This window comes from Cherax quadricarinatus, chromosome 82 (genome assembly GCF_038502225.1).
Source record: "Cherax quadricarinatus isolate ZL_2023a chromosome 82, ASM3850222v1, whole genome shotgun sequence".
NCBI lineage: Eukaryota > Metazoa > Arthropoda > Malacostraca > Decapoda > Parastacidae > Cherax > Cherax quadricarinatus.
In genome coordinates, this window is record NC_091373.1 from 18,498,928 (window position 1) to 18,513,515 (window position 14,588).

General features: G+C 44.0%; 1 protein-coding gene across 9 annotated transcripts in view; it reads right to left on the minus strand.

Moving 5' to 3' along the window:
- The window catches only part of LOC128702897 (nuclear receptor coactivator 1), an 852,422-nt gene that overhangs the window by 633,879 nt on the left and 203,955 nt on the right, over window positions 1-14,588 (minus strand). Inside the window, exon 1 of one of the 9 annotated variants that reach the window (XM_070102624.1) lies at window positions 2,642-3,179. The exons of 2 other annotated variants lie outside the window; for them this stretch is intronic. In XM_070102624.1, the coding sequence (XP_069958725.1) occupies window positions 2,642-2,673 (32 nt within the window). In that variant the 5' untranslated portion in view covers window positions 2,674-3,179. Of the gene's footprint in view, window positions 1-2,641; window positions 3,180-14,588 lie in introns of those variants that run through there. 6 more of the 9 variants (XM_070102621.1, XM_070102620.1, XM_070102625.1 and 3 more) reach the window with 6 other exon arrangements.

Genomic DNA, 14,588 nt, shown 5'->3' on the forward strand with positions numbered 1-14,588 from the left:
ACGGGTGTAACGGGGAAAGCAGGCAAATGGATATTCAACTTTCTGACAGATAAATAAAAAAAACAATAGCAGTAAACAGCACAAAATCCAACATTAGTAAAGTAAACAGCTCAGTACCCCAAGGCATGTATGTCCTGACGCCTCTATTGGATCTTATCCTCATAGTGGACACACAAAATAAAGTCTTACAGTGGACAAGGAAGAACAATAGGGCGATCAATGGTGACAAGTTCCACCTACTTAGATATGGAAAGAATGAAGAACTCAAAGGAAACACAAGCTACAAAATGCAAAATCACCAAAATGAATAAGAACATGTAAACGATCCGGGTGTAATGTTAGTTAAAATTTCTTTCAAAGAACACAAAGCAAATATCACGAAAACCATGAAAATTGTGATATTTGCTTTGTGTTCTTTGAGAAGTTGGATAATGAAAACTTACAAAACAAGGGAAATATAATGCCACTGGCGACACTTTTCAAATCACTTGTGTTCTCTTGCTTAGAGTTTTGCTCTTTGTTGACAGCTCCTCGTATGACAAGCGAGATATTATAACTGGAACAGATACAGGGGTCATTTATGACCTACATAGAGCCAATAAAGCATTTAAAGTGAATGCCGCCTCACAGTCCTAAACATGTGCTTGATGCAGCGGAGAGACATCATTCTATTGTGTATACCTGGAAAGTACCTAAGGGCCTAGTCTCAAAACCTGCACATTACCATAACCACATACTGGAGTGAGAGCTTTTGGAAAATGTGCAAAATAAACTTACTGAAAAGCAGGGGTGTCGTGAGCACAATAAGAAAACACTGTATCAACATGGATCCAGCCTGTTTAAACCTATCACATGATATCAGGAACACTGCCAGAATAGGTGCAGAAGTTTTTAAAAGGAAATTAGATATGTACCTCTGCCAAATGCCATATCAAACAAGCTTTGATGGATGTGTGGACCAGGGGGTCACCTGCAGTAACAGTATAAAAAGGATTATTTGGTGTTCTGGTAGCGGGTGGTTAATGATACGTCTTCGGAGGCTTCTTCGTTTATTGTTAAGTCGTGGTGGGTACACAGGCTTGTGTGTTTGTGCCCATGGCCCGGGCAGGGCCATCCCACGAGAGAGAGCTGTGAGGCCTTGTGTCTTGCTGCTAGGCCGCTGTGAGAGTGAGGGTGAGGCAAGTCTGGGCATACTGAAGTGGCAAGGCCTATAGGTGGCAGCACCAGCATGGCGCGAAATATGAACTAAGCTGGCAGACAGCATGGGCTGTCTGTGCAGACAGTACAGGCTGTCTACAACAGCTTGGTTGATCAGGTAAGCAACAGACAAACCTGGCCCAGGCTGCAGGAGTAGGAAAACTCTTGAAACCCTTCAAAATTATAGCAAAGGTAAAAGTACAGAATATTTGACAGAGGGAAAGTTCCATGTATGAGACTTGAGAACCTGGTCCGGGATCAAGCTGATAGGTCGCTGACCTCTGGAAACGTCCTTCAAGTATCCTTCAGATATTCAAGGATCGCATCTCTTTTGTCATTGCTACCGCAAGGAAAATAATAGGCTGGATAACTATAACAGTTTAGCCAAGAGATGCTGAGCCAGTGATGATACTCTTTAAGCCACTTCTCTCCAGGCTGGAATACTGCTGTATACTAACGGTCGAGATCAAGGTAGGAGAGATTGCTGTAGTGGAAAACGTACAGAGAACTTTCACTGCTTGTATACACTCAGTTAAGCACCTGAACTACTGGGAATGCTTGAAGTCCCTTCACCTGTATTCCTTAGAATGTAGGCAGGAAAGGTACATCATAATTTACACCTGGAAAATCCTATAGGGACTGGTCCCAAACCTGAACATTGCAATCACTATGTATGACAAGTAACTTTACAAACAGTGCAAAATAACTCCAAAACAAAGCAGGAACCAGACGAGTACACTAAGAGAGAACTCAATAAATATCAGAGGTCCTCGACTTTTCAACGCCTCCCTCTGTGCATAAGAGAATTACCAACCTCTGGTTGCCTTCAAGAACTTGATAAATGCCTCAAACCAATTCTTGATTAGCCGGGATGTGATTCATACGCAGTAACTGAGACTGATTGATCAGGCCTTGATTCTCCAGGAGGTCTGGTCCAGGACTGTGCCGCGGTGGCACTGACTCCCGGAAATATTCTTCAGTACATAAGCCCTTAGCTTTCAATAAAGGTGTGCTAAGTGTGTCCCTTTTCCAAAAGTAGTCTTCTCACTAGCCACGCTCACCACACTAACAGAGCAGACAACTTCACTCCTGGCTGCCTTCAAGAGTGAGCTGGACAGATACCTAAAGTCAGTGCCGGATCAGCCGGGCTGTGGTTCGTACGTTGGACTACGTGTGGCCAGCAGTAACAGCCTGGTTGATCAGGCCCTGATCCACCGGGAGGCCTGGTCGTGGACCGGGCCGCGGGGGCGTTGATCCCCGGAATAACTTCCAGGTAGACTCCAGGTACGTACAACATTCACTCCTCAGTGTAATATACCCACTCTAGACTACCACTGTGTGACCTACCATCGTGTGTACTACACCCACACACTAGCCAATTTGTGGTTAAAACATACCAGCATCCGTGACAACATCCACACAACACTACCCTCCATAAACTTACCTGACCACCATATTGGTGAAGAAAGATACCATACGCACACCAGCCTACGCAGACACTGAGGGAACCTGGCCACACTAGCGTACATGGACCGGGCTACGCAGACACTGAGGGAACCTGGCCACACTAGCGTACATGGACCGGGCTACGCAGACACTGAGGGTACCTGGCCACACTAGCGCACATGGACCGGGCTACACAGACACTGAGGGAACCTGGCCACACTAGCGTACATGGACCGAGCTACGCAGGCACTGAGGGAACCTGGCTACACTAGCGTGCATGGACCAGGCTACGCAAACACAGGGAACCTGGCCACACTAGTGTACATGGACCGGGCTACGCAGACACTGAGGGAACCTGGCCACACTAGCGTACATGGACCGAGCTACGCAGGCACTGAGGGAACCTGGCTACACTAGCGTGCATGGACCAGGCTACGCAAACACTGAGGGAACCTGGCCACACTAGCGTACATGGACCGGGCTACGCAGGCACTAAGAGAACCTGGCTACACTAGCGTACATGGACCGGGCTACGCAGACACTGAGGGACAACCTGCCCGCGCCGACTACTTTGCCCCGCCACCACCACTACCATCACCACCACTACTACCACCACTACCACTACCATCACCACCACTACTACCACCGCTACCACAACCATCACCACCACCACTACCACCACTACCATCACCACTATAGCCACCATCTCCACCACTACTAAAACCACCACCACAACCACCACCACCGCTACTACTTCTACCACCGCCACCACCACTACCATCACTACTACCACCACCACCACAACCACCACCACCGCTACTACTTCTACCACCACCACCACCACTACCATCACTACTACCACCACCACCGCTACTACTTCTACCACAACCACCACCACAACCACCACCACCGCTACTACTTCTACCACCACCACCACCACTACCATCACTACTACCACCACCTCCACGGCCACGATCACCACTACCACCACCACCACAAGCACCGCCACTACAACCACCACCATCACTGAACTTGACCCAGTGAGGAGTTAGAAGGGAGAGTGGAGAGGTGAGGGAGGGTGGGGGCAGTATTGGCACAGACATCACTGACGTGCTGGTATATAACACTGTACCTCAGAAGTTTAATGGGAAAAACGTTACTCAGAGATGGCGACTCTACCAAGGCGCTTCCTGTCTGTAACTGTGTCGCTGCTGTGTGTTAGTTACCATTTCGTCCTAGGAAAATATTACGTGCGTGCGTGCGTGCGTGCGTGTGTGTGTGTGTGTGTGTGTGTGTGTGTGTGTGTGTGTGTATGTGTGTGTGTGTGTGTGTGTGTGTGTAAGGGTGCGTGCGGGTTCCCCAGAGATACAACTGGGCCCCTCGTACTTTCAATAGACACCTACAACATCTCATTTAGTTAAGGCATTATTAAGCCTCCACGGTAATAGTCTAAACGTTATTAGTGATAACCTATATAAGTTTCAGTGGTGCAGTGAGCTACGTGAGGAAGACTTATCCATGACACACATAGATAACACTTGTATACCACTCACTTAACAAATAACATCACCAGAATTTCGTCCTCACTAAATGATGGATCATTCACAAAGCTCATTTTACAATACTAGTTTTCTTACATGATTCCCATGCTGGGGAGATGACGCTGATGGTAAGAAGCTACTGGAGTATTCAAAACTAAGACACTTGGACACGAGGATGTCTGGGACTAAAAAAAAAACGGGCACTGTATGTCTTGAGAGGCCAAGATAAAAATGACAGTGATATAAATCCACTACCAAACAATAAGAGGCCAAGGGAGGACTGTGATCAGAAGAACAGGGAAATTATCTTCATACTGGAAATGGCAGCACAGCAAAAAGCGCAGCAACCTTAGTGGAGCTACAAAATTTCAACCATAAATATATTTGTTAGGTAAGACACATATGCAACAGTTAGGTATCTTTATTTCGAAACGTTTCGCCTACACAGTAGGCTTCTTCAGTCGAGTACAGAAAAGCTGATAGAAGCAGAAGATACTTGAAGACGATGTAATCAGTCCCTCACCCTTGAAGTTTTGAGGTGGTCAGTCCCTCAGTCTGGAGAAGAGTATTGTTCCATAGTCTGAAACAATATGGAGTAGAAGTGACAGGATGGAGCCTATATACCGCCACTTTCTGTACTCGACTGAAGAAGCCTACTGTGTAGGCGAAACGTTTCGAAATAAAGATACCTAACTGCTGCATATGTGTCTTACCTAACAACCTGTCGGTATTTTATACCATTTTAATGCTCATAAATATATTTGATTGATATTCAAGGAAACAAGAGTTGAGAAGGAAAGATGAGCTGGATAGAACTGAAGTGGTTTTTCACTTTAAACAGATACAGCAAGTGAAATAAATTCTGTGTGTTCAGAACAGGTCGCTCCTGCCTCTCGCAACTACTGGATCACAATGATATGGTCTTGGATGCACTGGAAGAAAAACAGAATGCAGATGCAATATATACAGACTTTGCAAAAGCTTTTCACAAGTGTGATCATGGTGTAATAACGCACAAAATACGTGCTAAAGGAATAATTGGCAAAGTGGGGAGATGGATCTTCAACTTTCTAACCAATTAAACACAGAGTAGTGGTCAACAGAGTTACATCGGAAGCTGCCACAGAGCTCTGTTCCACAAGGCACAGTACTCGCCCCCATCCTGTTCCTCATCCTCTTATCAGACATAGACAGAGATGTACTCCACAGCACAGTGTCAGCCTTTGCAGATGATACTAGGATTTGCATGAGACTGTCATGTATTGAGGGCACGAAGAAGATATAAATTAAGTTTTCCAGTGGGCAAACGAAAAGAATATGATGTTCAATGAAGACAAGTTCCAACTACTCCGGTATGGAAAACCGGAGGAGATAATAATTGGAACTGAGTATACTACAAACTCTGACCATACAATATAGCGAAAAAATAATGTGAGGGACCTGGGAGTGGTAATGTCTGAGGATCTCATTTTCAATTATCACAACAGTGCCACGATCACAACTGCAAAGAAAATGATAGGATGGATAATGAAAACGTTCAAAAGACATGCCAAGCCAATGATGATCCTTTTCAAATCACTTGCTCTCTCTAGGCTGGAATACTGCTGTACATTAACATCTCCGTTCAAAGCAGGTGAAATCGCAGATCTAGAGAGTGTACAGAGATCCTTTACTGCACGTATAAGCTCTGTCAAGCACCTTAACTACTGGGAACGCTTGGTAGCACTTGACTTGTACTCGTTGGAACGCAGGAGGGAGAGATATATCATAATCTACACTTGGAAAATCCTGGAAGGAATGGTCCCAAATCTGCACACAGAAATCACTTATGAAAGTAAAAGACTGGGCAGGCGGTGCAAAATACCCCAATGAACAGTAGGGGCACCACTGGTACACTAAGAGAAAACTCAATAAGTGTCCGGGACCCAAGACTGCTCAACAGCCTCCCACCAGCCATAAGGAGAATTATCAATAGGTCCCTGGCTGCCTTCAAGTGGGAACTGGACAGATACTTAAAGTCAGTGCCGGATCAGCCGGGCTGTGGTTCGTACGTTGGATTACATGCGACCAGCAGTAACAGCCTGGTTGATCAGACCCTGATCCACCGGGAGGCCTGGTCGTGGACCGGGCCGCGGGGGCGTTTATCCCCAGAATACCCTCCAGGTAGACTTGTTGCCATTGATCAAGTCGTACTAAGTTTTGAACACCTGATCGAAATGAGAATGGAGAAAAAATCAAGGTATCAAGAAACTGGATATACCTTTGATGAATTTTGATTTTTTTTAGGGCCATATCCCGCCCTGTCTGATTAACTAGCCTGTTGCTGGTGGCACACTGCTGACCCATATATCCATCACAGATGGCTGAATTGGTACTTGGCGGAGGTACTTCTCTAGTTTCCATTTGGAGACTTCAGTACTTGCTCCGGCAGTGTTTCTCAAATTTTCTGATAAAATGGTAAGTCTGGGACCACGAATGTTGATGCAATGTTCTCGTATTGTGCCCATGGCGCCCCTGCCTTTAAATGGGTTTATTCTATATTTTCTCCCATATCTCCCAGTTCAGAATATTGTGCCTGTGTGCAGATTTGGGACCAGGCCCTGAAGTACTTTCCATGTGCTTATTATCATATATCTCTGATACAGCAAGTACATATTTAGGGCTTTGATCTATTGGATCTAAATGAGCTCTTATCTGTTCTACCTCTGATAACTTTTCTGCCCTGAACAGAACTGTCAACCCTAAGCAATAACCTCAACAAAAGAGCACAAGCGATTTGAATAGTGTCATTATTACTATTTCCATTTTTTTTCAAAATTTTCTTTATCTGCCCCTTCATTTTCCTGGCTCTCATGATATTTTCCCTATTGATGTCTTTGAAAGGTTAGCTGCCATAACTTCTCCTAGGTCCTCCATGTGTTCCTTTAGTTCTATTTGGTGATCCTCTTTGGTTATGTATAGTGTCTACCATAGTGCTGCAGTGTCCGACAAGTAACACACTTATTGTCATGTGTATATCAAGTAATTTCTTACAATCTAAGATGCAATCTGCCCATCCCGGTCTTTATCTTAATACTGTGACTGTCACAGAATGTCAGTACGTTCATAAGACGGGATTTTTTTTATCCACAAATCTATGGTAGTTTTCTCTAAAGAATATTTTCTCATATTTCTCCAGTACCTATTTCCTTGATGAGTAAGACACAGGTGCAACACTAGGAACCTTTACTGGCAAGCCTTTGCACTCCTGGAGACATCAGACTTAGTGAAATACTAAGCTGATGTAATTAGTCCATCAACTTTGATGGAAGACCTTGATGAAAGACAAAGTAGATAAAGCCTGCAACACAGGTGAAACATCATGTTAGTGAAGACTCCTAGTATTGAACATGTGTCTTACCTTGAACACTGATAAAACCTATTTCATTCAGTTTGGAAACAAAGCTGCAAATGATCCAATTAACATTACGCTAAATGGATCATCAGTCACAAGACTCACAGAGTGAATATTCCTAGGTATCCACCTTGACAGTAGCCTTAAGTTCCAGACACATATACAACAAATCACCAAGAAAATCTCCAAGACTGTAGGCATACTATCAAAGATAAGGACTACGTTCCACAATCAGCTCTCCTGGCACTGTACCATTCACTCATATACCCTTATCTTACATATGGACTTTGTGCATGGGGATCAACAACATCCAATCACCTAAAATCCCTAATAACCCAGCAAAAGGCAGCAGTAAGAATGATAACAAATTCCCACTTCCGCCAGCATACTCCACCAATTTTCAAAAGTCTGAATCTGCTTACCATTAAGAACATCCATACTTATTCATGTGCCTACTACATACACGGAACAATACACGCAAATATAAACCCCCCACTCAAACTTCTCCTTACCAACCTAAACAGGACACATGACCACAACACAAGACACAGATCTCTTTTTGATATACCACGTGTCCATATCACACTGTGTAAAAACTCGATGCACATAAAGGGCCCCAAAATATGGAATTCATTACCAGAAGATATTAAAGTAACCCAGTCTGACAATCAACTTAAGACTCTTCTCAAAAGCCACTTAACCACCCTAGACTAAATGCTAAATACTCAGTACACATTTACTCACCTATGTACTCCCACATCATAACTGAAACAATCACATTGAACCTTTTATCCATTGTTGACAGGAATATAATTGAATCATTGTTTTTCACAAAAGCATTTTAGAATATAAATACGTATATCTTTGTATTATACAAATTTTGATTCATTTATAATTAATATTCTACTGTACAACTATGAAATAATTACTTTCCTACTGTACAACTATGATATACTATTTCTTAGTATTAAGTAGAACGTAAGCCAATAATGTTAAGTTGGCCCATAATGCTAAGGCATAATAGAGGCTCTCTTTGTATTGTATCCCACTTGTATATACACAATCTTAATGTAATGTTTGCAAAGACATTAAATAAATAAATAAATAAATTAATAAATAAATAAATAAATTTATCGAGAAAAAAGTACTGGAGAAACAGGAGAAAATATTTTTTAGAGAAAGTACCACTAATTTATTTTTCTATTTCTTTTCCTCTTATGGAAAAAAATCTATCTTATGAACTTACTGGAATTCTATGACAGAAAAAATGAAACAAAAACTGGGTTGGGCAGACTGCATCTTCTTAGACTAAAAAAAAAAAAACTTGATACATTCATGACAATAATAAATGAATGAAATACTGTGATATGAACCGAATGCGTTAAAATTTATTTGACATTCAGCACACACAGAGTGCACAGTACTCTATCCACAGGTATGGGCCCCCAGCTGTAGATAGACGGTTATTCCCACACCCCGGAGCACCAGGCTTGTACAAGTCCTGCCACATGTAGTGAACTACAAGAGAGATCTTAAAATTCTTAACAATTCGCAAACAGGTAAAATTATTTACAAACACTCTCAGTCCACAGTAGGATTCGAACCTGATGCCGAGTTTGCTCTATCTGTTAGAAAATTAAATGTTCATCTAACAACTTTTCCACTTTATTTTTGCACGCATTTTGTGGACTATTAAGCCATGGTCACACTTGTCAAAGCTTTATGCAAAGTCTATGTATACTGCATTTGCATTTTGCTCGTCTTGCACTGCACCCTACACCATATCATAATGGTCAAGCAGCTGCGAGAAGCAGGAGCAACCTACTCTAAAGCCAGGCTGACCTGGGCTGTGCAACTGTGATTAGAAATCTTGTTTCTTAGGACTGCTTCACTGCCACCTTTGTGGAGTGGAGTTATGTCGGTGGTTTGAAGGAGAGTGGAATGATTCCTGTTTACTCCGCTATAGAATGTTCAGGGATTGAGCTACTTGTTTCTTTCAGATCTTGGTGTATATGGAGTTCCATAAATCAGGGCCTGGGGTAGAATGTATGGGCATGCAACCGATGGTTTTTTTGAAGTCAATGGGGATTTGAGTTACGTCAAAAATTATGGAGATGTTGGCAGGGTTTTGAGTCTCATCCATGAAAAACTCATTTGGGTCGTCAGTCTGTTGACTGATTAATGACTCTCTAAACACAAAAGTAATACTGCGACTTCAGTATTTCACTCATTCGTATGTTGTCGTAAGTGCAGGTTCCATCTTTATGAAAGAGCTTGATACCGGATGCAGTTTTTGCCCTGGATTTGTATATGAGAAGAAGTACAAAGGATTAATTTAAATTTCATTCATGATTTTTTGTTCCCTTCGTCTTTCCTGGGCCTTGTATGATACATTCAGGCTGAACTCTTATGTTTTTTTTTTTCATTTCCCTAGCCAGTGTTTCTTTTCCTTCTTCAGAATGTCTGCACTGAGTTCTGCAATTCTCCGTCTTCGTCTGTAGAGGGAGCGCCTCTCACTTTCTAACGAGCATCTTCCTTTTTTTTCTCTCAACAGTACGTGTCTGCAGCATGTGTGTAATGCCACTGAACTCATCCTCTCCAGACACTGGTTCAAATACATGTCAAGTTGTTGTTTTTGTTGAAATTGAATTTGTTGAATGTATCTTCGAGACTGATTATATCTTAGTGCTTTTAGGGCGTGTTTTAGCAGCTAGAAGCAACCAGTGTTAGTGAGAACGTCAGTGAACAACCCTACAAGTGATAACCAATGTATTAGCAAAAATAAATAAAGTAAAGGCGAGAGAAAGCCTGAAATTATACAACAAAATTTCAAAGTGCCAGTTCGTTGAGGCCTAGTTGGCACTTGTTGCCACACTGTTACAAATATACAAAGTACAAAGCGAGTGACTAAAGAGAAAATATCAAATAGAATTAAGAGAGGTTGGCTAACGAGAAACTGTGATGTAGCACACAGCCAACGTGAACAAGCTAGCCAGAAAGGGGATATATATATATATATATATATATATATATATATATATACATACATATACATAAATATATATAAGCAGAGGTGGTGGCAGCAGTAGGCATGAGGAAGTAGGCCGCCATAACAGGTTGGGTGTCATCACAAATAAGAAGTGTACTTACCAAAAGTGAAGTGTAAATTATAAGAGTAGCAGTATACAAGTGATAAGTGCGGTAAATGAGGACTCAAAAGTCAGAGGTGGAAGGGCGAGGTGCACGAGTCATCGTACAGCGAGCATCGTACAGCGAGCATCGTACATCAGGCATCTGGATGGACGTCCCCTCTGAGGAGTAACGTACAAATAACCTGTTTGTGGTTGGCGGGAGGTTTTGAGTGGTAGAGCCGGCCCTACGGTCACTGGTAGCTCGCTATCTAAACCCTGCTCCAGAGCGATTATCATACACACAACACCTAGCAGTAGTAGGAAGATAAAATTTGTAGGAGCAAGGAATAAGCAGGAGGATTAAGTCGGGGCTAATGGGACTACAGCCCTGACAACAGTTTCGAGAGATAATGTTTTAGGACACAAAGACAGTACAATCTGAGAAGCAAGTATTGGGTACACATGTAGTAAAAGGTAGTACATAACTGGGTGAAAGAAAGACTCGTTAACACATGCTAGTATTATAATTATTAGAATTACTCTCAGTGTTAATGGTATCTTATTAGTATTACGGATACACAGAGGTGAATTGTATTTCTGGGACATATAAACAACTGACGTGCTCACACACACACGCACGCACACACATACACACTCGGGGCCAGGAGCTGAGTCTCGACCCCTGAAACCACAACTAGGTGAGTACACACACCCACTCATTCACACAGCTGATCCTTGGAATTTGACCGCATCCCCTCACCCCCCCCAGAGACCTTTCCCCTCCCCCGCTCTTGCCTTCACTCCCTCCTATCTTTCTCTCCCCCCCCTCCCTCGCGTTTCTCTCTCTCATAGCCTTTTTCCCTCCCCTTCCCCCTACTCTCACACTCTCTCTCCCCCTCTCTCTCCCTCTCTCTCTCTATCTCTCTCTCTCTCTCTCTCTCTCTCTCTCTCTCTCTCTCTCTCCCTATATAGGCTTCTCTCTCCTCCCTTTTTCCATATTTCTACCCCTCCCTCGCATTTCTCTCTCTCATAGCCTTTTCCCTCACCCTCCTTTCTCTGTCTCTGTCTCTGTCTCTGTCTCTCTCTCTCTCTCTCTCTTTCTCCCTCTCTCTACCCTTTCTCTCCCCCCTCACATTTCTCTCTCTTTCTTTCTCTCTCTCCCTCTCTCTCTCCTCCCCCCTCTCTCTCTCTCTCTATAGGCTTCTCTCTCCATCTCCCTTTTTCTATATTTCTACCCCTCCCTCGCATTTCTCTCTCTCATAGCCTTTTCCCTCACCCTCCTTTCTCTGTCTCTCTCTCTCTCTCTCTCTCTCTATAGGCTTCTCTCTCCATCTCCCTTTTTCTATATTTCTACCCCTCCCTCGCATTTCTCTCTCTCATAGCCTTTTCCCTCACCCTCCTTTCTCTCTCTCTCTCTCTCTCTCTCTCTCTCTCTCTCTCTCTATTTCTCTCTCTCCCTCTCTCTACCCTTTCTCTCCCCCCTCACATTTCTCTCTCTCACCCTTGGTCTTATCCCTCACCCCCATACTCTCTCCTCTCTCTCCCTCTTTCTACCCTTTCCCTCTCCTCTCTCTCCCTCTTTCTACCCTTTCTCTCTCCCCCTCGCACCCTCTCCCTCCTCTAGCCTTCTGTCTGTGGTATAAAAAAAAAATGGGTGGCTCTAGAGGACGGAAAACCAGAGATCTGGTAGACGAACCAGGGAGGAAAGACTTGGAGTTAGAGCTCCAAAAAAGGGAGGAAGAGTGGGGAAGGAAGATAGTAGAGCTTGGTATGAAAATGGAGGAGCGGATAGCTGATGAGTGCAGGAAGTGGGAAGTACAGGTCTTAGCAGCAGAAGCTAGGATACAGTGCTTAGAATAGAAACTGCAAAGCCTGAAACAGATTAGAGAGACAAATGACAATTCAGATGTGACATCAGGCGCAGACAAGGGGACAGTAAGCAACAACGGAGACATGCCGTACGCGAAGGCCTTATCAGACCCACGTGGGGCCAGGGAAAAGACGAGGAGTACACTAAGATCAAATGACAGGTCCGAAGACAATGAAGGTATGCTATATGCAGAGATTCTAACAGCCAACTGCAGTAGCAAGGGACAGCTGGTCATGAAAGACAGTTCACTGAGAATAGAAGTTCCAGATATGACAGGGACTGAAGGCAAGAACATGTCAATGGAAGGAAATAAAATGCCTCAGAGGAAGCAGATGGAGACTCAGTGGGAGGAGGAAAGGGCGAGGTCAGTTTTTGTGTACGGGCTCCAAGAAGCCAAGGGGGACAACTTTGAAGAAATAAAACAGGAGGAGAAAAAAATGATTGAAGGCATCATGAAAACAATAGGTGAGGGCGATATGACCCAGGTGACAAATTTTCAGAGAATTGGGTGGTTTGCGAGTGGAAGGATACGGCCTGTCAAAGTAATTTTCAAGGAAGAATCAGTTCGAACCAGGATTCTGCAAGAGAAAGCAAGACTGAGGGACAAACAGGGGTACCAGAGAGTATACCTCGACCGCGACAGAACACAAGACGAAAGGACTACACTGAAAGAGAGGGTACAGAGATGCAAGGAGGAACGAGAGACAATGACGAAGATGAGCAGGACCCAGACACAGGAGGAAGGGCAAACACACCCCACAGAATCTCCCACCAAAAGACTCCAACCACGACATTCCCAATGCAACTGAGCAACCTATACTACAACCCACTCACTGTTCCCTCTGCCACCAACCCCCATATCACAAACCTCACCTCAACAGCTGTCCCTTATGTGCATTCTGACCCCACCCCCATCATCACAAACCCCACCTACACCACAGCCCCATATAGGCCCCCACCAAGGCTCTCGCTCCCCCAACCCCAATATTCTTGCATGACCACAATGATAGAAAAGAAACTGAAAGTTTGGTACACAAACGTGGATGGAATAACGAATAAACATGAGGAGTGGAACGAAAGAATCAGTGAAAAATCCCCAGACATCATAGCAGTCACAGAAACAAAACTCGCTGAGACAATAACAGACACAATCTTCCCAATGGGATATCAGATCCTGAGGAAAGATAGAAGGAGTAGAGGGGGAGGAGGGGTTGCACTGCTCATAAAACACCGATGGGGATTTGAGGAAATGGAAGGCATGGACATGATTGGAGAAAGAGACTACATTGTAGGTACAATTCAGTCCGGAGAACATAAAGTAGTCATTGGAGTGATGTATAACCCACCACAGAACTGCAGGAGGCCAAGAGAGGAGTACGAAGAAAACAACAGGGTGATGGTGGACACACTGGCTGAGGTGGCAAGAAGAGCTCACTCGAGCAGAGCAAAGTTACTGGTAATGGGCGATTTCAACCACAGGGAGATCGACTGGGAAAACCTGGAGCCACATGGGGGTCCCGAAACATGGAGAGCCAAGATGATGGATGTGATACTTGAAAACCTCATGCATCAACATGTCAGGGACACAACCAGAGAGAGAGGGAAGGATGAGCCAGCAAGACTGGATCTTGTGTTCACCCTGAGCAGTTCAGACATTGAGGACATCACTTACGAGAGGCCCCTTGGAGCTAGCGATCATGTGGTGCTGAGTTTTGATTATATAGTAGAGTTACAAGTGGAGAAGGTAACAGGAACTGAAGGGGTCAGGCCAAACTATAAAAGGGGGGACTACACAGGTATGAGAAACTTCCTGCAGGAGGTTCAGTGGGACAGAGAAATGGTAGGAAAATCAGTAAACGAGATGATGGAATATGTGGCAACAAAGTGCAAGGAGGCAGAGGAAAGTTTTGTTCCCAAGGGAAACAGAAATAATAGGAAGACCAAAACGAGTCCTTGGTTTACCCGAAGGTGTAGGGAGGCAAAAACTAAATGCAACAGAGAATGGAAAA